This window comes from Phasianus colchicus, chromosome 1, assembly GCF_987193195.1.
Source record: "Phasianus colchicus chromosome 1, bPhaCol1.hap1.1, whole genome shotgun sequence".
Taxonomy (NCBI): domain Eukaryota; kingdom Metazoa; phylum Chordata; class Aves; order Galliformes; family Phasianidae; genus Phasianus; species Phasianus colchicus.
Genome location: NC_143436.1, coordinates 14,504,049 through 14,531,328, shown reverse-complemented (window position 1 = coordinate 14,531,328; position 27,280 = coordinate 14,504,049). Strand labels below are relative to the sequence as shown.

The window sequence follows — 27,280 nt, the reverse complement described above, 5'->3', positions numbered from 1 at the left end:
GAGTTGTAGCTGTATTATTTTTAGCAATTTAGTCAAAATTGTGAACGTTTTTTAGTGTGTTAGGTCCAAATAATAATCTTGTCTGATCAGCTGTCTTTCCCATGCTTAAGAATGCCTCTTAAAATAGGAAGGATATGAAAAACCTTCACAATGGAGCTGTGGACATCACCTCTACCTCTTACAGCCACTTCACACTGTGTTGAAACCTGAGTTCCAGTTGTGGGGTTGGCCTTTCTGACAGTGGGGCTTGGGGCATCAGTTGGGACTTCGGCGATGTGGTTGAGTAGATGGCCTGTAGATGGGTTAAAATGCACTTTTGGGCAAAGCCTGCAGCTGCCTGCTCTCTCTGCTTCATCACTATCAAAGCCTCAGACTTCAGAAAATGCACTGCTGCTGTGGTTCAGGATCCAAGCAGAAGAGCATCACTGAATTTGACATTGTTCTTAATATTTTCTGGTGAAGTATTTTATTGCCGCCTTTTTTAGTAGAAAGCAAATGGGAATTAAAACAGTCTCTGTTGAGTTTTTGCAATCATCCAAGAACACGTTGGCTGGAGAAAATTCGAATATGATAAAGAAATAATGTAGATCTTTCCTGTACTCTCTGTGAAGTAGAAGATAAGCCTGGGGAAATACAGAACAGATGGTAATGTTTCCACAAATGAAAGCCATAAAGGAGAAGGGCCAATAAACTCTATAGTATGTACAGGGCACGAGTATTTTCCCTCCAGGCCAAGTAAGGCAGAGTTTTTAACATTAGAGTTAATGTTTCTTTTTAGATTTCCTATATATAGTACAGGACAATTTGAAAAAGGAAAAGTTATACTACAAGGAAAAATTATTCTGCAAGATTTAAATGAAAAACTGAGAGGTATTGTTTGTTTCCTGACTAATCTTCTTCTATTTTTTTTCTCATGAAAGGTGGCTATCATCCAGTGAAAATTGGCGATCTCTTCAATGGCAGGTATCATGTTATTAGAAAGCTAGGATGGGGACACTTCTCTACAGTCTGGCTATGCTGGGATATGCAGTAAGTGAACTACTTATTTCTATGCGCTTGATTTTGTTTGCAGTAACCCTTTTTTTTTTTTTTTTTTTTTGGCACATGATAAAGCTATGTAGATGTATGCAGTCGTTTTCTGCAGGAAGGTGTCTGCATTAAAATTTTGCCCTTGGTTAAGGCTATAATTTATAAAACTTCTCAGAAATGTGTAATTATTTTATTTGACAGATTAGTTTTGCTTATTGAATTTACATGTTGTCTTGAACACGTGAGAGTGAGATATTTTTATTTCTGTTGCATCTTTAATGAAAAAATGTAATTACTGTGATACCTCTTAAATACATTAGCTTCAAGGAGATAAAATATTTAATAAGCCAGACAATTAACAAAATGTTGTTAGAAGTTGCTTTTCTGTGTAGTTTCAGTGTTTTAGTATTCTATCAGAATACATTAGGTAATGAAACATTGTATTTAAAATTTCCAAATGTCTCTTTTAGTTTAGAGCACTTGCTGAAAATGTTTTTGGTTTTGTTTTTTTTCTAGGGGAAAAAGATTTGTTGCAATGAAAGTTGTAAAAAGTGCCCAGCACTACACAGAGACAGCCTTGGATGAAATAAAGTTACTCAAATGTGTATGTATCACTCATGTAGTATGGTGTTCAATACCAGCCATAACAGTAATAACAAATAAAATTAAAAAACGTAGTGCGATATATTGTTTAAACTTTTTTTTCCTAAGTAGCTTATTTGTTATGTTACTGTGAGTTCTAAAGCTCCAAAATATTAACTTTGGGCACAGAGCAAATTACTTAGTGTTTTCATGTCAGTTGTTCCCTGAAATGTCTGTCTTGGTTTAGGTTCGTGAAAGCGACCCTAATGATCCCAACAAAGATATGGTTGTACAACTAATCGATGACTTCAAAATTTCTGGAATGAATGGAATACGTATCCTTTTGAAAACATTGCATCTTCGTTAATAGTGATCTGTGGAGATAAGTAAGCTCTTCGTTCTGGCTATTTTTAGGTAGTCTTAATTTATAACAGTAGTGCAGAAACATCAACATAAGTGTAGATGGAAGGAATGGTCCAAGATGTAATACACTCACTGGAGTGAAATCACTTAGATTTTTTAAATACAGTGCAAAATAAAAATTAATAAAAGACATTAATCCTGTCACAGTCTATTAGAACTACAAAGGATAAGATTGTTTAGAAACAGGAGTTTAACTGAAAAGATAATAATAGGTGAGGCTTACAGTATGCATGTTCTGCTCTACACTAGTACGGAGAAAAAGTTAGTGTCATGAAGTAGCTTATTTCTGTTTTCTTCTGTGAAGTGTGAGGGTGTGGAAGAAGTTTTCTCATTATGTTTTTTTTCTTTTGCCACATGACCTTGTTTTTTTTTTTGGCCAAGATTTTAAAGATTTTTATTCTAATGCTCTGAGATAGGGAGTGGGGGATGGAGAAAGAGGTGCAATATGTGACAGAGCATTGTTCTCAGGGAAAAGTTGGGGCCTACGAATATATCTTTATACTTGAACTAAAGTGAATTATCCTTGTTAGTTGTATTAGGTATTTTAGTAGCTTATTATGTTACTATTCTTTCATTTACACATACAACTGGTATTTATCTGTGTGCTTGTTGTGTTTTGGAGACCTAATAATCATTGTTCATACTACTCAACCAAGAGAGTTCCTGCTCTCTTGAGCTCAAGATTTTGGTGATGTGCCATCAGTCTTCAGAAGATTAGGTTAAGATGCTCCTCACTGACTCTGGTCCTCCAGGAGAGGAATCTAGGAGATGACTGCCAGTGAATTTGAAAGCATCCTCCCAGGAAGAAATGTTTGGTTTTTGTTCCACCTATCTGTCTGTTGACATTGGTTATGAAGCCTTAGAGTTCGTAATAAGTGAGAAGGGAGAGTATGGGGACATGTATCTCATTTGCAGAGTAGGATCCTAACTGTTTTCTCTCATTTTATTTGGTGCTTGGTTACTTCATTGGTTAGCTACCATGCTAGAAGGCTCTTAAGTGTCACTGAAGCCAGTGCTTTTTTTGTAGGTTTTATAATCAAATTACCATTAATTAAAATAAACTATACAGTTGCTTGCAGTCATTTCAACTTGTTTATAAATGATTTATGGCCAAGGACCTTGTTAATACAATGGGGCAAAGAACCCTAATTGGGGTTTCTCAGTGTTGTGGGACTACAGAAAATATCTTTGAGCTGAAATGCTTCCTGAGAAGTACTGTATAAATATCTCCATTGTCTGTGTTCACTAAAAAAATAATGTCACCAAAGCACTTCAGCTCTTAAGACAACTGTTCTGGTGAAAACTAAATGAAGTTATTTTTAGAAATCAGAGATTTTAACTTGCTGTTTTCATTGTAAAACAGTAATATGAAGTGGGGAATAAGAAAATGTATACCTATGTGTAGAAATAATTTTTATTGGTTTAATGGAGTCATTTCTTGGTAACATTCTTAAATTATTGGTGAGATACACATGTGTTAAAGGCAAAAGCCATTTCTGAAGAAGATTATGAAGAGTAAATTTTGTTAATAATAGTATTTTGAAAGCATATCCAACTATAGCATTTATGTTGACAAAGCCAAAGGAAACTCTATTGGTGAAAAATAAGAACTCAGGTAACTTTGCATCAGCAGATTAAAATTGGACAGCTGATAGTGATTTATTCTATTTCAGTTTTACCTTCATGCTGAAAATTCAGGCAGTTCAGAAGTTGTTTTATATGGAAGGCAAATGTTTTAATTACTGGGAGAGAAAGGTATAATAGTCACTAGTGCAAATATGATAGCAAGTATCTTCTGAGTTGTCTCCTGAACAATTTGTGCATTCTGAGTAGTGTGACTTATTTGATCAAAATTTGGCTCTGTTGGTTATTTGATTAAGTCCTTTTGGTCTTGTAGGGGAAAGAAATCTTTGGTGCAGGTTCTTTTGGAAGGGAGCAGGTAACTATTTTTAACATCTTGCTGCTACTGGATTTCATTAACTAAAAAAAAAAAAAAGGCTATTTTAGTGCTATGTTAGTGTTATTGGGATGAACAGGCTGAGAGACAGACAGTATTTCATGCTGTGTTGTTTCTGGTGTCCCTTGGGAAAATCACTAAATATCCATTCTTTGACTGTAAATTAAAACAATGTATGCATCACAGATGTTTGATGGTTACAGAATACCTTCAGAAGTCAAAGAAAGACAGGGGAGAGGTGGGTGAATCCTTTAGGTGGCCAACACCACGAAATGTAATGGAGATTCCAAACAGGGAAGCTTGTAAAGAATGCTGTGGCACAGGGCTGTGAATATGCAGAGCCATTGGCCTGGGCTGTGTGTCTGGAAATAATCACCCTTCTCCTAGGAGCTGTAAGACATGTTTATAAACATGTGGATTTTAACAGATGCTATGTTATACTACGCTAGACTGATAATTTTTGTTAGCTACTTGTACGCTTTAAAAATACTACAATTATATATGTTTTATTCAGGAAATTTCTGAATGTGGGCACTGTAATGTTTTCAGTGTGTAGATCATTAATTTTATTTATGCTGGATGTTTATTAGAACCTTAATAAATGATTGAGCATTTTTTTAATCAGAGGTTCTGATAATCACACAATGAAACAAGTGTTTGGATAGATAAGTGAGAAAGTAAAGAAGGAAATGATCATGTATACAATAATTCTGTGATTCTGTAATTGTAATAAATTTATCTTCAAAGAATAAACAGCACTAATTAAATGCCGTAGGGCCTTAATGCTGCTTACACAAAAGCATCTGAGATACATCCAGAAGTGCTCTGTGTTGGTACCAGAATTTTGTCATTTGTTTTAACTAGTCTGTAAGCCTCATCAGATTTTTAAATAATCCTGTATTTATTTGTGGATAAATAGATAGTTGCATGTAAGATTTTAGTCAAGAAATAACAGTTCTAAGTACTTAAAGCTGTCAGCTGATACATATTACATTTGTTCACTCTTGTTCTCTCTGCTAAGTTTCCCTCTTTCAAACATTCCCCAGACTTTGCTTCAAAGAACATTTCATAAGGGATGTGTGTACAGTGTGAGCTTTGGGTTTCTTTTTTCTGGAGGACTATTTGGACACACTCATATATCAGGCACTTGATGTCGTGGGATGATCCCAGAGCTCACAAGGCTGGATTCCTGCTTTCCTCACTGTTTGTGGACACACTGCCTCACAGTTAACATTCTTCAGGTCATGACAATGAATCAGACAACAGTCACATTTTAACATGTCTGTAGTAAATGTTGAGTCTACTGCATGTCTTTCCGCCATCCCACTTTCCTCTCCAGTACTGAGCATGCCTTGTGTTTATCAGACTCCTCATGGCAAAATGCTGCAATCTTTCTCAGGTAGATGTCACTCCTCCTGTAGCTCTCTCTCTCTTTGCTTGCCTCTGCCATTCCTCCTTGCATCTTCTTTCTCTATATCCTGTCCTTCCTTGCCTTTTCAATTCCTAGCATCCCTTTGTATTCTGCTTAATGACAAGGCGTAGCACTCTAGTACATGCATGGAATGGCAGGAATCTGCACTGGAGAGTCTGCTGTAGCAGTGGTCTGAAGGATGGTGAGCAGGTGTCCTAAATTTCATTTCTTAATGCTGCAGTGTCTTGCCTTCCTGGAATAAGTGTTGCTGTCTTCCTATAACTTCACAACATCATTGTGTGGACTAAATTGATAAGCCCTGTAGAGATAACGTGCTGTGTTCTTCCTCTCTGATGACCGTGTGCTGTACGAGTGACTTTTTGTTTGTTGGGTGCTTGTATGGTAAAGTAAACAAGGCTGTTTCTTCTTCTGAATTGAACAGAGTTTTATAATATTTTGAGTAGACTGTTTGTGGCCTTTCCTAGTACATGAGTTGAGGAGCATCAACTAAGTTGAGCAGGTAGCAGCTATCAAAATAGTACAATTATTCTCAAAGTGCTTTGACCGGTCTTGAGACATCATTCAGTCTAATTTCAGTTTAAGGATGTAGATTACAAAACTTCACATAGCTTTATTCATATGGGTAGCTGCGTGAAAAGAATGTAAATGGTAGATCCATAGACAAGGTATGCATCATTTTTACTCAAGACAGTGACACTAGGATCATCAAGATACTAGGTACTAAAACTTCGGTAAGTCAGGTAAGATTTCTCCCCTAACAGTGTGTTTCCCTGTGAATGTTCTCTGAGATAGAGAGGATCTGATTTCCATCCACTGAGATTTTCCTGAATAACCATCAATTCATTCATTTTTATTACATTATTCTGTGCAAAGTTATAGTATTGTGTAGTTCAGATTTTAACATTCTTTCCAGGTTCCAGCGATGTTAAGAGCATACGTACCTGAAGATCAAGTTGGTGTAGTATATAATTTCTTGCTATTTACTATTATGTGGAATATTAGAATATTTTCTCAATAGGAAAATAGTCTACTCAGATGTATGAAACAGAATTTCTAACTCAGGTGGTCTCTGAACCATAAATCACTGAAAGTGTCTACATCTTGTTCTCTTCCAATACACTTCACTGATTATCTGCTACTGGAAAGATCCTGAGTCAAATTAAATTTTCTGGCATTGTTGTTTTTGCATATTGCTTTTTCTTTTGTTCCTGAGTTCTTTGGTAATTGCCATTATTGTTTGCAGTTAAAACTGTATGAAGTGAAAGATCCATTCTCTTACTACTTCAGTCTTTATTTTCAAGTGTTTCTCAATTGAACCTAATCAGAAAGATGTTTAGAATAGTTCTTTTTCTAAAACACTACAGCTGTAGTCTGCTGTTGTTAAAAGCTTTTATTGTCTTTTAAAATTTATTAGAAATTAGAGATAATAGGACAAATCAGTACTTTGAACTATTTCAAAGAAAACAAAAATCAATTACTTATTTAGCAATTTAATTACTCACCCGAACACTGTTTTTACCTTTAGAAATAAAGGACAAGAATACATTTAAAATATATTTAAAACATTTAAAATGCTTTATTTTAAATTGGTCTATTTGGGCATGGCTCTTTTTTCCTGTTTATATATTACTGCAATGTAGTAACCGTGTTTCGATCAGTTAGGGGTGAACTGTGATTACATGATTGCTTTAGCCAACAAGCAAACAAACATTTGTGGTTCATCTTATTAACGAGTTTGTTTGGAAATTGTCCTTAATTAAGTCCCAGATGTTTGTATGGTCTTTGAAGTACTTGGACACCATCTCTTAAAATGGATAATCAAGTCCAATTATCAAGGCCTTCCCATCCGTTGTGTAAAAAGTATAATTCGACAGGTAAGATTTGCTAATGTTTTAATTAGCTTTTTCCACCATTGTTAACATTTTGAAGGTTAGAATGGTGACATTTCAGCTTAATTGTTACTAATTATTATCTAAGATAAGATAATTTTACTGGTAACCTCATGGAGCTGGGGGGTTTGTGGGACCTCTTCTTGGGTAGCCTGCATTTCTGCATATTGTATTATTTTTATCAAGATATCCCACTGATAAGGGAGTTTTCAGTACTGTTTTGGTGAATAAGATTTTTTGTATTCAATTGCAGTTTTGGTCAACAAAACATCAGCATGATATGCTTCTTAAAAAGCTTATCTGTCTCTGAAAAAAAAACCAACAAACAAACAACTGATTCTAAAGGAAAGAACTGTTATTTGAAAATTATTATTTACCTAATTTAAGTTCTTGTTGAGTCAGAGACCTAACCAGGTGAAAACAGGACAACTTATAGGGAAATGTTGTTTCAAAATATATTCTCTTGCTGTATTGTGGAAACCAAATTGCTGAGAGGTAAAGAGAAGTATTGTCTCAACATGGAAAAATCATGTACATCTCTGTGATTTTGTATACACTATTAATCCATGTGCAGTTAATACTTAGCTGATATGTAAATATTTTCAGATTGCCATTTAAGTAATTTGTATTGTCTTTCAGCAACATTACCTCTGTTGTATTAATAACCTGTCTATTGAAATAGTTATTTTCTTTGAAATCTTTATTGTATGTCGTCTGATGAATCTCAGCCTATCAGCTTTTTAGTCAGAATTAACTGAATGCTCTGATGCAGCAGTTAGTAAGTAGTTGAAATTGTAGGTCTACTGATTTCTATACAGCCAGGTGGCTCACATACCCAAAATAAGAAGCTGTACTGATGCAGTGCTCCAGCTGAACAGAGCTGTCTGCTGTGGAACGGGAATGTGTCTGTTTGTATTAGTATGTGTCTATAAATATCCACGGTTTCCCGTAAGCATTGTCATTTTTTTGTTTGGAATGCTTTCACTATGGTTGCACCATTATCCTGGAGGTTGGCCAAAGTATGGAAGTTTACAGTGTGCTTTCTTTATACACTGCCTTTAGCAACAAACCAGTTTTTGGAGCTCCCTGCTATGATTTACGTACATTACAATGGCTGTATGCAGAAACAGAGCGTAAACCAGACCTCTGAATGGATCCAAGCTAAAAACAATCTCTTTTTGGAAGGAAGCTGGGAACTTCTGAACACAGCTTCACATGGCTTTGCCTGTAACCTTGCAAAGGAGAACTTTGAAGTGAGGTCTTCAAGGATGGTAACCAAAACCCAGTGAGGAGTGGGGTTAGCAAGGAGCTGCCTTAGGAATGGAATTATACGGGAAGCACGATGGAGAGGTTTTGAAGAACATGTTCTCCTTCCAGATGCAATTAGAAAACCAGTGCCATGCGTGTTATAAAACTTGAATATGAAACAGTTCAGTTACTGCAGTGGCGCTCAGCAAAATAAACCGTTTTGTTTCAAAAAGTATTGTAGCTGAATGCTATAATGAAAAAGAATTTTTTTATATTACAGTTGGGAATTTTTTCCCCCACTTCTTTAGTATTTTTGAGTATTGGGGCGAGATTAAGGGTTAGTTTAAAATGCAGCTGAGAGCTGAGTTTCTTAATAAGAATCTCATACTCATTTCAATTTTAAGCAGTACTTCTTCCCTTGGGGCAGAGTTATATGGAATGTCATGCAAGAGATGCCTCTGTAGAATTGAAAAAAGGGCTGGTTGCCACAGTTTCTTTTGTGTAATGAAGGTAGAAGTTAGAAATGTGCATTTACTTAATTCTAGAATCCTTATTTTGAGTTCTAAAATATATAGCATCAGTCTACTTTAAAGGAATCATGTTCTGAAACTGTATTTATTAAAACCAGCATTGTGTATTGGAGCAATGAAAATTTTCACTTTTGCTTTTCACCTGTGGTACAGCAAGTAGTCTGTTTAATGTGTCAGTATGATGTTGCTCCCTGACTGCAAAAGAAAGAAAAGAAAAGGGATTCTTAATTAGATACTGCAAACGATGGTGGTATTTCTTGATGTGAAACCAACCATGTGACTTTTACAAGGGAGAAAATACAGTTTTGTAATTTGCATTTGCAATAACAGGTCCTGTTCTAATTTTTCAGAGCTATAATACATTGTGCATGTAATTTTTTTTTTTTCAGTGGAGAAATAAATAAAAAGGAGAATTGTTTTCCCCATTGTCCATCATCTCAGACTATGATGCAAAAAAAGTACATGCAGCATGCGTTTTAATACTGGTATTGTGGTATAGTATACTTGCAGTTTTTAGGATAAAGCAATCTGATCTACATTTTAGGATTGCTAAGAGCATCATTTCTCATTATAAAATCCTGGCGGTCCTTGTGGTAAGTCAGAGAATCATGGAATCACGGAAGGGCCTGTTTTGAAAAGGACTTCAAAGATCACCTAGCTTAAATCCCCCTGCCATGGGCAGGGTCACCAACCTCTAGACCAGGCTGTGCAGAGCTCAGTCATGGGACTGTTGGTGATTTTAGATAAAATAAGCTATTTTCTGTTTTTCTGAAAAATAATACTCAGCCAAAATGAAAGATAAAACTGTCCCTCTAAAACTGTTACTTGAACAGGGAAAAGGCCATCTTCCTAAAGTGGGTAACAATAAATCTAGTTTCTTAATAATGCCATTTCTGCATGTCACAGTGGAGCAGGTACTTTTTCTTCTGAATGTTTTTGCCTTTCTGTGTGCTCCAGAATTTTTTTATCTTGGCCTCAGTTTACACGTTTGATTGTTATTGTCATCTATAGTGATGGAAGGAAGAGGTTATTGAGATCAATACCAATGTCATTTACTTGGACTTGAGCAAGGCCTTCAATACGGTCCCCCACCACATCCTTATCTCCAAATTGGAGGAATGTGGATTTGACGGGTGGACCACTCAATGGATAAGAAACAGTTTGAAAGGCCACAGACAGAGGGTGGTCATCAATGGCTCTATGTTCAGGTGGAGGCCGGTAACGAGTGTCGTCCCCCAGGCCTCTGTCTTGGGACTGGTGCTCTTTAACATCTTTATCAGTGACATCGATGATGGAATTGAGTGCACCCTCAGCAAGTTTGCTGACGACACCAAGCTGAGTGGTGCAATCGACACGGTAGAAGGAAGGGATGCCATTCAGAGGGACCTCGAGAGGCTAGAAAGGTGGGCCCGGGTGAACCTGATGAGGTTCAACACGGCAAAGTGCAGAGTTTTGCACTTGGGCCGGAGGAATCCCAGGCATCCCTACAGACTGGAAGGAGAGGTCCTTGAGAGCAGCCCTGTGGAGAAGGACCTGGGGGTCTTGATAGATGAAAAACTTAATATGAGCCAGCAGTGTGCCCTTGCGGCTCGGAAGGCAAATGGTATCCTGGGCTCCATCAAAAGAGGGGTGGCCAGCAGGGACAGGGAGGTGATTGTTCCCCTCCACTCTGCTCTTGTGAGGCCCCATCTGGAATACTGCGTCCAGGTCTGGAGCCCCCAGTACAAAAAAGACAGGGGGTTGTTGGAGAGGGTCCAGAGGAGGGCCACGAAGATGATCAGGGGACTGGAGCACCTCCCCTACGAGGACAGGCTGAGGGAGCTGGGCTTGTTCAGCCTGGAGAAAAGAAGGCTGCGGGGTGACCTCATTGCAGCCTTTCAGTACCTAAAGGGAGCCTACAAACAGGAGGGGAGTCAACTCTTTGAAAGGGTGAGTGACAGCAGGACAAGGGGAAATGGTTTTAAGCTGAGGGAAGGGAGATTTAGGTTGGACGTCAGGGGGAAGTTCTTTACAGAGAGAGTGGTGAGGTGCTGGAACAGGCTGCCCAGAGAGGTTGTGGATGCCCCACATTTAGCTTGTTCTGGATAACAGGAAACAAAAATAAAATTCCTTTTTAAATTAGGTTCTTCAAGGTCTAGATTATCTACACAGCAAGTGCAAGATCATTCATACGGATATTAAGCCAGAAAACATTCTGATGTGCGTGGATGATGCCTACGTTCGTAGAATGGCTGCTGAAGCTACTGAATGGCAGAAAGCTGGAGCTCCTCCTCCGTCTGGCTCAGCAGGTATGACAGTATGTTTAAATGCAATGTAGTACATTTGTGTCTGTAAATTAATGCTAACAATGTTTTATTTAATGCATATGAACATTTTAAATAATTGCATGTAAAAGAAAAGTACATCCACTCAGTTTTTATTTATACTCTGGAGAGCTAAAAAGGAATGTTTTCTTCTCAGTTTTTCATGTTCAGGTTTTTGGAGTGCCTGATTTATTGGAACACAGTCCCACCCTGCAAGCTGTAATGACTTGCATCTTTAATACAGCAGTAATCAATAGTGATATCTAACTTTTGTGTCTGGTTCTATTACAGTATCATCAGTGTTCTTTTGAAATTATCTGTCTTTTTACCAGTTGTAACTTATTCTCAAAATGTAGTGACAAGTCTTGCAGTCCATAGCTTTTCATTCTTGAAAACAGCATTTATTGTACTTGAATGAATACACAGTGAGCCCTTCTTCCCAGCACTGCACGTGAAATATTTTGTTAAGCTTGCCAAGATCTTAGATGGAAACTGCACGTTATATGTTTAGCTAGGAGGAACCAAAGTGAAGGAGCTCACAGCTATCAGTGAAGACATGCCAGAAGGAAATACAGCTTTTTGAGAGGTTTTTTGTGCATGGTTACTGTTTTGTTTTGTAGCCCAACACACCAGCTACAGGCAGTGGAAAAACAAAGCATTTAAAGCTTTTGTAATGTTATCAGAAAAAAATATATTATGGATTAAAATTATAGAGATACAGTACAAATACCTACTGTATCAGGAGCAGTCGTTGTGGCTTAAATCATAAATATTTCCATAGTGGCACATTATTTTCAGACTCTTTGCATTTCCTAAAGCTCTTTCTTTTCAACATCATTTTTTGGACTCGGTCTATGAATATGAGTTTTTTTTGTTGAGCTAACAATGATTGTGCTGCTTTACAATATTATTCATGTTGACATACAATATTATAAATTGTTAGTATATTGTGTTGAATTTTACATAATGGGGAATCAGGCTGTATGTTGCCTGTGTGGGAAGCAGACTTGACATTGCTTCCTGACATTAAAATAAATGTTAAGGAATATATTGATGGAATTCTTATCACTCTTTGTTCTTGGCAATTTGTAATTAAATATATGGCATTCCACACAGGAACTGAAGATGTGTTTTTGTTACAGCATTTTAAGAATAGGTTCTGCATAATTGCATTTTTTAGAGGTGATGATAGATTTAAGAACCTTTGAGACAGCACTGCCCTTTCAGGGACACAAATGCAGTTTTCTGCACCTGTGGTGGTGGTGATGGTATTTCTATGTGTGGCATTTTGTTGTTGTTGTTGTTACTGTTCTGTGCAGTTTCACAGTGACTTGTAATTGCAGCAAGCCAATCATTGATGGTATCTGTCTGGGACATGCGTAGGTAGGGGTGCATGCTGGAGGTGCTTTCCCTGTGCTGTAGTGCTTTTTGCCATAGGCACTCCTTCATGCCTGCAGTCCTATCAGAGTACTCTGCTTCAGAAGGAAGGAAGTGTGAATATTTGACTTTTCTGTTCAGTCCAACACAACAGTCATCTGTGTTGATACTGCCTGAACTATTTAAAATCTGTCTGCATCTGATCAGTCAGCTGACTGCGTGCATTTCATCTGTGACATCTCTGAAGTCAGCTAATGGTTTCTGTCTACTCATGACTGTTTTGGAGTTCCCTATCTGACTTTGATCAACTCTCCACTAGCCACAGCAGAGAGAACAGAAATTAATGATAAATCCTTTTAATTCCGGACAGTCTAATGGAGACACTGTATGATTTCAGGCAGGAAGCATTTGTAAAGAGTTAAAATGCTGGCTGAAAATAAGATTTTAAATCACTTTAAATATAATTTGTAGAGTTATTCTTGTAAAAATGTATATTGAAAATTTTTTTTTCTTTGCAGTGAGTACAGCTCCACAGCAAAAGCCTGTAAGTATTGCTATATAATTCAGATAAACTATCTTACTTCCTGTGTTTCTGGAGGTATTAGTAATTATTAGACTGTTAGTAGTATTTATACTTTTTTAAAGCTTCCTTTGAATGGCACTTCTATGTTTCAGAAAACATTTTTCTTTTAATGTCTTTGGCCTGGCCAGTTTTAAACACAATATTTCTCTGATGGAAATTCTCTTAGAAATTCTGTAGCTATATCTAAGAAAGTTGAGCATTGCTATTGTAATCTCTCATGGAATAACCCATTCAGTTTACATCCTGACGGGAATGCATACATGCACCAAATATCATGCATTGCTGCATGATAGCTGCAGAAGTTCAGTGCCTTAATCAGCAAGGTCTGAAAAGGTACTTTATTTCATGAGGTCTTAATTACCTTTTTGCCATGTGCTAGTAGAAGAACCTCTGATAGCAGAGCTGTTTAGTAGTTGAACCTACTAAGGCTGAACCTACTGTCTGCATTCAGAATCTGTATATAATTTAAGTAAGCATACAACATGCATGGAAGTTAGAATTAACTGTCTGGTTTTGACTGTCATGTAACTTGTTTTGAAGATGATGGCATTTATGGACAAACCTTTGAGAAAAGAATGTTTCTCATTGTTCATTGCACTTCATTTTTGAATTGTATAAGGATATCTTATTGTGGTATCTGTACAATGAATGAAAATTGGATTAAGCTAATTTACCTACTAGTAAAATTAGAAGTCAGAATTCAATTAAAATATAATAAGTTGTTTCAGTCTTAGCAAAAATCTGTTGATTTTTTTTTTCCTTTGTTGTTAGACCTGGATTTTTTAATCCTTATGTTATATAAAATGCAAAATGTTTAATGATCACCATCTGTTCTTTGTGAATCATATGTTTTGGACCAGAAATATTAAAACTGCTTTCTTTTCACAGGGAAATAACTGAACAGCAAAGGACTTATTTCAAATTCTTTAGTATTTTCAGTCTTATTGAATTTCTTATGTAATTTTTCTCAGCATATTTTTGATGAGCATTACCTGCATTGTACAGAGAGAGAAATGGTGTATATAGTTTGTGCATAGATAAACAGGTATGATAGCAGAACATCTTCCACATACAGTAGTATCATCTGCTGATCTAGATTAAAATTATTGTTCTAGTTTAGATTATAGGAATTTTACAGTGTCGTCTCAGTTGTATTTTGTTCGTGGGTCTAATACACAGCAATGCAAAAGCATATACAAGCATCTAAGACTTTTTAGTTTTATTTGATACGCATAACCCTAGGTTGTACTTCATTTGAAGTAAAGTAGAATCAACAGTCTATTTATTATATTAATTACTACCCACTACTTTCAAATAAAAAGGAGCCATACTGCATGTTTTCGGTTTAAGATGCCTTGAGGAGAATTGTTCAGAGTTTTGTTTGGTTTGTTTTTATTACTATTTCAGGTTGGGAAAATATCCAAAAACAAAAAGAAAAAACTGAAGAAAAAACAGAAGAGGCAAGCAGAGCTGTTAGAAAAACGCCTGCAGGAAATAGAAGAACTAGAGCGAGAAGCTGAAAGGAAAAAAATAGAAGAAAATGTAACCTCAGCTGTACCATCAAATGAACAAGAAGATGAGTACCACCCAGAGGTGAAACTAAAAACAGCTGATCTCGAAGAGGTCGTAGATGAAGAACCTGGAAATGATGATGGTTAGTGTCATCTGCGTTTATTGACCTTGAATCTACTGTTTCAGGAGGGAAAGTAATTGCAGCTTATTCACAACATTTCATGTTAAAATTCTTTTTTAACTTCGGTGGCTTGGAGCATAGTTGTTAAGGTCCAACTCCTTTCTTGTTTCTGTTGCTTTCTTATAAACTATTTCAGTTTTGATAGAAATGTTATACATTTTTGTGTGTGTGTTTTTTTTGTTCTTCTCAAGCTATAAATATTCCTATCTCTATGGTGAATCCCTGTTTGACATTGATTGAGTTAAAGATTTGTAGTGCTTGCTTTCAAAACTGCTTATAGATTTCATGCATAACATTTTTATCTTGCATTGTTTCCTCAGTTACACTATCCTGAACCACTTCCCATTGCTTTTTTTTTTTCCAACAACCCTGTTAGTTCCCTTTCTTGCCTTAACTTAGATTTTAAAGTCTCTGAATGTTCCTTCTGTGCTGTGTTGGAAGTCAAGTACGTACTGAAGAGTTAATTTGTGAATGGTTTTAAGATGGTATGTTGATGTATGATCTAATAACGTTGCTCGTTAAAATTTTACAGGTGAAGCAGAAGATCAGGATGAAAAAGAAGACACAGAGAAAGAAAACACTGAAAAAGATGATGATGTTGAGCAGGAACTTGTCAGCAATGACCCTACAGACCCTAAGTGGATAGAATCACCTAAAACAAATGGCCATATTGTGAATGGCCCATTTCTATTGGAACAGCAGATTGAAGATGAAGATGACGAAGAGGAAGAATGTCCAAATCCAGAAGAATATAATCTTGATGAGCCAAATGCAAAAAGTGATTACTCTTATAGCAGCTCTTACGAACAGTTTAATGGTGAATTGCCAAATGGACGTCATAAAATTCCTGAGTCACAGTTCTCTGAATTTTCAGCTTCAGTGTTCTCTGGGGCCCTAGAGTCTGTAGCTTGTGGTTCTGCTGTTTCTGAAGGATCAACTGTAACAGAAAGAGAGGAAAGCAGCCCATCTCATGACAGGAGCAGAACGGTTTCAGCTTCAAGCACTGGGGATTTGCCAAAAAGTAAGTATTACTCTTGCTGGCATGTGCCATCCACACCTGAAGTCTCTCAGAGGTGATGTCTTATTGTAGAATGAGTGCTGGAATTAAACCTTATGTATATGTTTTATCTTTGTTCAGTGATGTTTGTATGCAAATGCCATGTTTTTTTTTTCACTTCAAAATTCAGTACCAAGTCTATTGAGAAAGCTGTCACAGACAATTCTCAGTAGCATGAAAGCATCTTTCAGTAATAGATGAGGACTCTTGCACCATTTCCTTTACTTTGATTGAACAGTAGAACTAGAATTCTGTGATGTTGCCTTTTCTTCACTTTCACCTGAAGTTTTAAATATTTTCACTTTCTGAGTTAATGCCAAACCTCCTTACGTTCTGGCCTACTCCCTGCCTGACTCTGAAGGGTGCCCACTGTAGAAATGGTGCCCACGTGCCAACCTCTGAAAACTGCTCCTCTGCAGTGTGCAGATTGCTCCCAAATCCTTGCTTTCTGGGCGCTGCCCAGACTTGGGCATAAAGTGAGATATGAGGTCAGACTAGTCGTAGTAGGACTGGGTCACAGCTGCAACCCACCACTGAGAACCATTTTTTTTTCATTGCTCACTGATTTAATCTTCTTGGCTCTGCTGCAGTGAACATTTTACTCATTGACTATTACATCATCTGAATGCAAAATCTCAGTCATGATTATTTAAAATTTACTGTTTTATCTTTGAAGAGTTATGGAAAAAAAGCAAAGCTGATGTTTAGAAACGAAGAGGAGACTTTTCAGTTATTTTGGTCCCAAAACATTCTGGTTAACTTTGACCTCCTGTAACCAAGTTTCAAGGAAAAGCAGATGTGTTTGTTTTTAATGACTTTTTACGAAATGTGAGATAAAGAATTGTTTGAATTGATGTGAGTTTTTTGCCTAGTACCGTGGGCATTGATTGCATTAAAAAAAAAATAAAAGGAGAGAGGATCAAACGAGTAGAATAGAAAGACGGGGAATATGTTAAGAAACAATTGTAATAGTGTCCTTAAAGGCAGTTGAAGCATGCTTTAAGTAAATTGGATGCCTATTCATACATTCCAGTGTAAGAGTTTGATCATTTCAACTTGAAACACAAAAGAAAAGCACCTTGTTTTGTTAAAATAAATCTACCATCTTAAATTTTAAGAGGAAAGCAAAACTGTGATTTTTTTCTGCTTTAGAACTTACTTTAAAGTGTATTAAATAAGTTACTGTTATAAAATATTTGCATTAACAGGTCATCTACACAGGAAAGAGAGAAAGAAGGTCACATATGAAAGTACACTTTATTCACATAGACTTAAGGCCAGACGTGTTGTGAGATTGTTTAACCTGGCTTCCTTTTAACAGCAGCACTTTTGCCATTGAATTAAATAGCTCCAGAGTATTACCCATAGGTTTTATTTGTAGTGTCATTGGCTAAAAGATAAATACATGAGTTTCAGCTTCAATAGGGAAAATATTGAAAGACTAAATCTGTAAGCGAACAGAAGAAAATGAGATGGTTCAGGAGAAAATCAGCCTGCATGAACGTCGTCCTGGATGAAGCTACTGGATATAAACAGAGCTGTATTGAAAAATACAATAGAGTGTATTTCCTCATTTTTAGAGCTTTGAAGAGTGTTTCACACAGTTTATTATAGAATCTACATAAGGTTATCTGCAAATAGACAAGGAATATGCAATAAAATACAATTGAGTAGAGCGGAATTTCTGTGAAATGTCAAGATTCAAGCTAATAAGTCTTCCAGTCCATCTTCTTATATTCTGTTCTCCCTTAAACAGTGGCTCCTCGATGCTTCGTAGCCTCTTAGAATCATATATCCATAGAATATCCCGAGTTGGAAGGGTCCTACAGGGATTATCGAGTCCAGCTCCTGGCTCCACATAGCATTGCCCAGAATTCAAACCCTGTATCAAGGAGTGGTGTCCAAACGCTCCTTGAACTCCAGCAGCTCAGCACCGTGCCCACTGCCCTGGGCAGCCAATTCCGTGCCCACCGCCCTGTGGTGCAGACCCTTTCCCTGAGCCCTTCTCCCGCCCCTCCCCTGACGCAGCTCCATGCCGTTCCCTCGGGCCCTGTCGCTTCACACAGAGCAGAGCTCAGCGCTGCCCTCCGCTCCCTGTGAGGAGCTGCAGCCGCCATCAGGCCTCCCCTCAGCTCCTCTGCTCTGTGCTGAGCAAACACAGGGACCTCAGCCGCTCCTCACACCTTGCCCTCAGACCCTTCCCCATCTTCATATCCCTCCTTTGGATGCTAATGGCTTTATGCCCCTCTGATGTTGTGGCACCCACACAGCACCCAGTGCAGGAGGTGAGGCTGCACAGCACAGAGCAGAGCAGACAAGCCCTCCCCTCGCCCGCTGGCAGTGCTGGGCCTGCTGCACCACAGGGTATCATCGGCCCTTTGAGCTGCCAGGGCAACTACTGGCTCATGCTCAACTTGCCATCAGCCAGAACCCCCTCTTCCATTTCACTGCTGGCAGTCTTTAGGCAGAATGCCTCTCCTGCTGTTCCTGGGGTGATGTATAAAATCCTCATGCTTCCAGAGAGTAAAACTGGTATTGTCATCACGAGAGCAGCTTATCTCCACAGCTGGAGAAACAAACCTACTTCATTCCACCTTAATGTTACCTCATAAGGAGCAATATACAATCCTTGTGTGCAAATAAAGTAAAAGGACCATAAATTCAGCCATAGCTCACCTCTTCCTCAGAAGGAGGAAAAGCTTAATGTTGTTCATCTGAATGGCACCAATCATGGGTTTAAACAGTAATAAGACAAATTAAACTACACTAGAATGGTATGACAGTTGCAGGCCGTTCAGTATTTCAAATGGTGCTACTTCTTCCACTGTATCTTTAGTGCTCTTTTCATGTATAGATGTGGACTTCGTTTGCTTGTCTCCAGGTAGTCATTGCTATACATTCTTATGTAACATGGTCTCACTAGTGTACAGGCTGATCTGCATTCAGTGGGTGAGCAACTATTTTTTGTCAAGTTTTTACCTTTATTTAATTCTTTGTCAAGTGTATACTGTGTGACCAAATGCTCCTAGGGACAGATTTATTAATTTCATCATGACTTTCCTCCTCATTCTAGTGCTTGAATGTTTACTAAGTATATTGTCATGGTGTGACTGTGAGAAGAGGAGGTGTTATTTCTCAGTTTTACAAAACTAGGACATTTAGAAGTGAAAATTAGAAATGCTCACTAAGTTTGCCCTCAGGTTGAGTGCCATAGGATGCTTTTTAAGAGTACTTGATAAGAAGTACAGCTTTTTTGACTTCACAGTTAGTTGTGAATTATTTGTCTAAAGCAGAATCTGAGGTGTCTCATTCATCTCTCAGAAAATACAGGACATAAACTCACTGAGTTCATGAGAAAAACACAAGGATGTAGGCACTTGCCTGTTAACCTTTGTATGTTCCCTGTGTTAAAAGGAGGTTGCAAAATCCTTTCTAATGTTATTTTCGCATATCTTACTAATGAGGCCTTTTTTTCCCTCTTCATTCTCCTGCTTTATTTACTGCAGTCCTTCACCTTCAGCAAAATGTACGGGAAGGATTTATTTCAGCAATAGCAAGGCTACTGAACTGACTGTTGTTATTTTATGAATAAAGCGTGGGTTTGTGTTTAAAAAAAATTTGACCCTGCTATGCTGCATGGTCTTAAGGGAAGACTTTAAGTAGTTCCTGTCTTTTCAGGGCTGGAATGCAACCTTAATACTCTCTCAGTGTATTTTACTTTTATGCTCTGTTTTGGTGCTTTTTTTAAACTTGAGTCTTGCACTCAATTACAGCTCTTTTAGAGGACTGTTTTGTTGAGGTCACTGCCTGTTCTATCTTCTGCCATGTAGTGTTTTCTTTTCTTCCCTGGTAAGTTCTGCCATTTTCTTTTCCAGATGGCCATTATTTAGTGATTGCCCGTTTGCACTTGCTGTCCCAGTAGTTTAAGATCTGCATCTCATTTCAGTCATTCCTAACTTATACCACTAGACTTCCTCTCTTTTTCCTCCTAGTCTCATGTGTAATGTATTTTCTTCTAATATACTTACACAAGTTTAACTGATCATTTTATCCCCATTGGATTCCCAGATGCTTTTCAGATCTGGTATCTCTTTCATGTCTCAGTTTCTAGTTGAGTTTTTGTAGCTTTGAGATGAAGAAAGTGATGGTTCCTCTACTGTTGTCTTACTTGTGATACTTGGTTCTTTCTTCCACATTTAAGACAACTTGCTTTCTTTCCCACACGTATTAGGAGTCAGCAGGTGGTATGTAAAAATACCAAAAAAAAAAAGAAGCAGGAGTCCTCAAGCATTGTATGTTAGAATCTCCAGTGTCTCAGGAGAATATAAAGATTGCTGGATTAATTGGATCTCAGTTTTGCAGTTTTACTTTGAATCATGTTCAGGGCAAATAGATCCTTCAGATAACTTTGATTCAAAGTTGAATTATCTGTGAAATGGTAACAGTCCCCCAGGCTCTGAAATCAGCCACGTTTTGATCACTCCTTTTCCAGCAAGGCAGATCTAACAACAAAAACAACAGCAACAATAAAAACAACAAAAAACAGTGGCCAAACTTCATGTACCTTAACCAAGAATGGAAGTGATGGATTCATTTTCTCAACCAAACTGTTCAAAGAATGTCTTTCATGTGGAGTTTGAGTTTTAACATTTTTTGTCATAGCAACATGCTTTATTTTTTACTTAGCTGCTCTGCCACATATTTTAATAATAGGTATATGGCAGTTTGTTAAAAATGCACTTGGTATTTGTGAGGATGTTTAGTAATCAAGGTAAGAAATCCTGTTTGTGTTGCTTTAATTTCTCCTAATGTTCAACGAAGTCACTTACGGAGAATGAGTAGTATGTTCTGAATACTCTTCTGCTTTTTGTTTGTGTTAGCAAAAACTCGTGCTGCTGACTTACTGGTGAATCCACTGGACCCAAGAAATGCAGATAAAATTAGAGTTAAAATCGCTGACCTGGGAAATGCCTGCTGGGTGGTAAGTGTAACTACATCAATTCAACTCTCTAGTCTTCACTATTTAGAACAGGCCTTTTTATTGCTCATTTTTGCAATTAATGTGATTCTTTCTGTTTTAGCATAAGCACTTCACAGAAGACATCCAGACAAGACAATATAGATCCATAGAGGTTTTAATAGGAGCAGGTTACAGTACACCTGCTGATATCTGGAGTACAGCATGTATGGTAAGAACTATACAATAATACAGTATGTATACATTATGTGTTTTTCAAGAAAAAAATCCTGAAAATAGTCATTTTCTGAGGGAAGGAATCTGATGAGGATGGTTCTGATATTTTGACACAAATGTAATACTATAAATTATATACCATCAGATACCATCTGATCGTTGATCTCTTTTATTTCAGTATTTTAAGCACCTTTAATCAACAGGAAGTATTTTGGAGAAATGTTTTAGTTTTCATTTCAGGCATTTTAAACTTGCAGTTAAAAATATGTAAGCTTGGTATATTTTAGATGTCAAAATCTAATTGAAATAGTATGACTGCATATTTTGTTCCAGTCTTAGACTATGCAATCCCGTGCTGTTTCCTTTTTCTTGCATAAAGTAGTGAAAACCTGAAATACTTTAAATTTTGCCAACTTCAGTGAAAGCATTCATCAGGCGAGGTTTGCAGATCACAGCTTTGGACTCTAATCTTGAAGGGAAGGAATTTATTCTATTAGAAAAATATGTGGTAATGTTCTGTTGAATTTGTTTTAACACGGCAAAACTGAAGTGATGTGTTTTTTAAAAGCTTTAGAGTGTAGGAAGAATGAAAGCCTAATTGTTGCACCTTCTGAAACATTGATTCTGTTTGCAGTCTCACTTTCAGGACAAGTAAGCTGCATGCATTTTCTCATTAAAGATAGATTTGGAAATACATTTAGAAGTACCTTTGTCTATTTAAAAAGTGAAAACTTATTCAAGTCATTATATTTTACAAATACGTGTCTGAAAAGAGTAAGTGTGTGATGAGGAGAACACTTAAATACTAGACACAGTTTGCAGGCGTGGGTGATGAGAAGAATTGCAGAACTCGGATCGGAGGAGGACTGAAAGGAACATAGAATCCTACAGATATTATAAGCTCAGCAAGCCATGTGTTGGAAGTAACTAACTATAAGTAAATCTGCAAGTATGTATTCTCTAGAGTTCAGTACTGGTTTTTGTTTTAGTAGATGGAAAAGAACATCCATTTCTAAATTTACTCTTCCGTTTTGAGGCAAAATGTAGAGTTTTGCTGTTACATTGAAAACAAAGCATAGAAAATCTTCCACAGTTCTGATCCTGAATTCTTTATTTATTCCTCCCATAATTATCTGTAAGATTGCAATAGAAACTTTTCATTCCTTATATCTGACATTTTGCTAAATTCCATTCTACTTGATACCTTGTTACAGTATTGAATGCTCTGTTTTACTGTGTGGTCTTAAAGGTTGTACTGGCTCAGCCTACATCCTGCTAATTGATACTTGGTGGGAGTTGTAAAATACTTTCTTGTTCCTTTTAAATAGAGAAAATGCCTTTTGAAGGGTGGCATCTCTGGCACGATGTATGAGTTCTTATATTGCAAGATTTTTTACCTGAATTTAAGTATTTGTAGCAATCAGATGGGTTTTGAAAACACTGTATGGTATAAGGGGAGATTAAGAATGTGCAAGGAAATATTGGGCTCATCCTACCCCTTCCACTTGCATTCATTTTCTTGTTACATAAGCTCTATTGCTTTTTTCATGCAAATCCTTTTTAAGCTCAAGAAAACGAACCCAAAACCTAAAGAATCCCTCCCACTGATGGTGTCTTAATTCAGATTCATAATTATTTACAAAATTTCATTATTTTCATGGGAAAAAAAATAATTCTGCTTTTTTTTAATATGTAAGCTTTAAATATAGTAAAGCATTTGAGGCAGAAATGGTGGAGTTCTCTTTCATCTTTGGCCACAGACATTGTATTTTTGCCCTTAAAAACTGTAGAAATACTGAAATCTTACAAGCACTGACATACAACTGTTGTCTTCACTGTACAAGTGCAGTCATGTAAAAGATAGAGATCACCTCAAAAATTCATAGTTTAAAAACTCCTCAGGATCTGCTTTCATTCCTGTGTGGTTAGGAAATGGGTCACAGCAGTGTAAGTGCTCATCCCGTAACAGAAGGAGCACTGCTCTGAGATAGGTATTAACTGTACAGACCATAATAGTCTTTCTGCAGAGGGTTTTTGACAGATTAACAGCCAGAGGAACATGACTGGTGTGGAAATGCAAACTCTTGATTAACTTATCTAGGCCATTTTTGGAAGCCGTGATTTGATTCTTTCCGGTCCCTACAGCATCCAAGAACTGAGGTTCTGAAGCACTGTGATGCCATGGCAGTCTAACTTGCTTCCTCAGGTTTGGATTCTTTGTTGTACTTAGGTGTGATTCAGAAAACATCCTTCTAGGTTACTTTGCTTGTTTCCATATTTATGTCAATTTATCCTGTAGTGTTTACACCTATGTTTTCAAAGAGGACTGTCTGCTGAAGCTGGAGGCGTCGTTTATTTTGCTCTGGCTGACTGAAAATACAGCTCAGGTATTCTGTGAGCTGTGCTAAAACAAATTCAGTGGAGAGGAAGGTGATTCTTCACCTCCTTGAATTCTTGCTTTGCATATATGACAGGTCCAGCGTTATTAAGAACAGTTTTGGAAGCTGTCCTCTGTAATATGAGTGATTCAGCAGCATTGCTGTTACTTTATTCTCTGCAAGCATCCATCATTCTTTACTTTGTATGTATACATATATATATGTTAAAAATATGAAATATGATATCACTGAACACACAAAATGTCTGCCAACTCACCCCTGTGCTAACTGCATTTGGTATTTCCCCTTAATTGCTTAAAAAAAGGGAGGAGGGGTGGGTTGTTAAGGACTAGCAATACGTTAGCAAGAGACTGTGAATTTGAGGTCATATTCAGGTTAATTCCTCTAATAATATCTCCCTGTCAGAATAGTATTGAATGCTTGTCCAGAAAGGGTGACATTTGGCTTTGCACTGGGAGATCTGATGTAATTACAGATTCTGTCCTTCATTCTCAAAGTGGTTTTGATTTTTGGATAAGCTTTCTTGTCTCAATATATCTATTGAATGCTAACACACCTTGCAGAAATCTGTGCCTAATATGCATGATATGAAGTAAGGTGAACGCAAAGTAAGGCAGTATTTGAGCCAAAGATGAGACATTAAGCTTTTAAAACAGTTGTTGAAAACTCTGAATCATTGTTCTCTGAGCCTGATCAGAAAGTTGAAAATATTTTTATCTCACAAGGACAGAATTGCATGGTAATGTGTCTGATAGATGTTTACGTATCCAGGACCCTCAAATCAGAGATTTCTGACTATTGTCCACACAGAGGCCAATCTAGGTGAGCTCCTCACTCCTCTGTCTGCGTCGCTCTTTTTGGCAGAAGACTTCCTGCTTCAAAGCCATGGACAAGTTGTTCAAATTCCACAACACGGCTACCAAACCCTCCTGGAAGGGCTGCTTCCCAAGCAGTCAGAGCACTGCTTACCAGTACAACTCGTGCATGAAGACTGCTTGCCTTGCAGAATAGGAGGGGATTTGCCATCTGCTATATATTCATTAGCATGTCGGATACTCTGTTGAAAACACTTCGAGCTTTTCCTGCCTCTTGGTCTGTAGATTTTGTGAAGGACTATCTGAAGTGCATCGGGACCAGGCTTCACATGGTGTCTTAACTTGATTTTGTGCTTTATGGATCTCCTTTTGAGCCTGAGGTCTTTCCTTGCCTTTTGCTTGTTAATGAAATGACCTTTTTCACTGGGAATAGCATTGATTATGCGAGTAGAACTACTGGCTTCTGTGTTGACTTGTACCTAAGGCACAAAGAATTATTGTCAAACACAGAGGTGTACCACAACCTCTGCAGCAAACTCTGGTTTTTCTCAATGCCATTTGTTGAGCATTTTTATTTGCTCTTTAGTAACAAGCATGAGGATGATGATGATGATTTTAACAAAAGCCTCAAATTACGGTGCCCTGAGTATGCAAAAGGTCTGTGTTTATGTGTGCACAGCTTCTTTCACAATGCCCCCCTTAATCTGGCTTTTAGCACGTGGTATGTTGTGTCTGCATGGAGTGCTGTCCTTAGCTGAGCTCTGCTCATGCAGGTTGGCTTCATCGAGCCACCAACTCCATGATTTTGGTGCAGCATCCTAAGAGAGAGTGGAATTGTAGCATTTGTATTATCTTTAGTGTGAATATGGTCATAGACTGTCATCGGGATTAATTGTGCTGGAAATCTATGTAAGAAGAGTCGTGTAAGGACTCTACCTACCTGATTACCTTACTGAAGCAAGGTAAGAGAAGGAGAAATAACTAAGCACTAAAAACCTTGTAGTTCCCATTCTTTTGGTGTTATGTCAGTGAATAAGTACCGTTGTAAGCCTGCAGCCTGTGGGCTGAATCTTCTAAATTTAGATGATTCAGCGCAACCCAGTTCTTGTACCCCAAACAAGAAAAGTACATTTTGAAACCTGATTTAGGGGATGAAAGAAGTTATTCTCAGGCCAGTACCAGTCTTCTGCTCAAGTAAAATGAATTTTAGAGTCCTAAGGAAAAAAAAAAAGGGAAAAGTGCAGGATGATGTGCAGCTTTGGAGGTTTAGAATCACTGCATGCGTGGTTGCTGTGGAGCTAATGGAGTTAGGTGCCAGTAGGGTTTTCAGGGCTGCGGCAGACAAGTTGGTAACTTGTTCTTTGCTCTGCAAAAAATGATACAAAATGTAACTGAATTTTTTTTCCACTTTGATGGACTGGGCCTGAATGATTGTTAGAGTCATGTGCTGGACATTAGTGTGCTTTGCTAAGGAAATTGCACGGTGCCCTTCATCTTTCACCAGCACAGCCTACTTAAGTGGGATACAGAACTGCTTTCATCCATAGTGAGACACTGGGAATCTCTCCTCACAGTATATTCTACAAAATCCTGCGTCCCCTCGCTGTACTAAATCCTGTGTTAATTATGCCAACAAGAAAGAAGTACATTTCTCATTTTTACCCCAAAAAAAGGATGAGGTCTGGAGCCAGCAGTGCCTTTAGCTGAGTTGAAACTGCCCCTGGATCAGGCCGAATTTCTGCTTTTGCTGTATTGAGAGGGTCACTTTCTGCAGAGAATAAACTGAAGAGAGACACTGAATGATTTAGCATTTCCTGAATCTCAAAAGCCATGGAACAGAGCACTCCACTGCTGCTGCCAAGAATTGCTGGCAGGATGAGGGAGCTAGCATTGGCTGAAGGCATCCCTTCGTATTGCTCCTGGAAACGACTGCAAGCACTGTGATTCCACTGCTTCTCTTTATTTATGTTCTTTGGACTGGAGGCAGGAAAAGCACCTGAAATTATGAGTGTCATCATCTGACTTCTGTTGCTCGTTATGTACAGCCTTGTTTCAGCTGTGGGGAGATGACTGTATCACAAGCTAGAACATTAACAAGACAAAGTGTTTTTAAAACACATCTGAGGTGGCTTCTGTGGTAAGTTGTGGTTCCTGAAATATCTTGTTTTTAAAATGAGAAGCAGCTAATAGGTCATAGTTGTAGATGGGCAGGAGGTCAGAGAAGGAGAGAATTGTACTTATTGTTTTTTCTATCTGAAGAGAATACAAATGATTAAAGGAAATACTACCAGAGTGAGATGAAGAAGAGGGCAGGCAAACAGCTTCCATAATAAGAGAGAATGCTATTACAGCTTGCGGTACCAGGCAAGCAAGCTTATAGGTTGTTTTTTTGTTGTTGTTGTGAGCTGTTCTATCCATATGAGAGAGCTCTGAGGACAGCAGGAAGAACGAGCACAGTATGATATGAAGCAGGCTTATGATGTTACATATAAATGCTTGTTGTTCAGCCCCTTGCTTATTTCTTTGTATCGTGTCCTCTGACATGGGCTGTAGAGAGAGCTGTGCTTACCTGCTCTTTGTGTTGTGTTGTCAGTGGGAGGAATCAGCCATGTCACCATGGGACCATGAGTGCCATTGCAGTCAATATGTGTGAGCAGCACAGTGCTGTGGGTGTGATGGCGTGCAGCGGTCTGCTCAGAAGCAGTATTTTGAGGAAAAATGGAAAACAAAAAATGCCAGAGATAAGAAAAGCTTCAAGTCACTATGCAC

The 27,280-nt window shown here is 37.8% G+C and overlaps 1 protein-coding gene across 8 annotated transcripts in view; it reads left to right on the top strand.

The window, feature by feature from the left end:
- The window catches only part of SRPK2 (SRSF protein kinase 2), a 134,691-nt gene that overhangs the window by 96,746 nt on the left and 10,665 nt on the right, over window positions 1-27,280 (top strand). For all 8 annotated transcript variants that reach the window (XM_031596426.2, XM_031596513.2, XM_031596665.2 and 5 more), the window contains 10 exons: window positions 921-1,029; window positions 1,546-1,633; window positions 1,859-1,946; window positions 7,191-7,297; window positions 11,213-11,378; window positions 13,289-13,314; window positions 14,761-15,007; window positions 15,579-16,067; window positions 20,984-21,084; window positions 21,185-21,292. In XM_031596426.2, coding sequence (XP_031452286.1) covers window positions 921-1,029; window positions 1,546-1,633; window positions 1,859-1,946; window positions 7,191-7,297; window positions 11,213-11,378; window positions 13,289-13,314; window positions 14,761-15,007; window positions 15,579-16,067; window positions 20,984-21,084; window positions 21,185-21,292 — 1,529 coding nt within the window. The remainder of the gene's footprint in view (window positions 1-920; window positions 1,030-1,545; window positions 1,634-1,858; window positions 1,947-7,190; window positions 7,298-11,212; window positions 11,379-13,288; window positions 13,315-14,760; window positions 15,008-15,578; window positions 16,068-20,983; window positions 21,085-21,184; window positions 21,293-27,280) is intronic.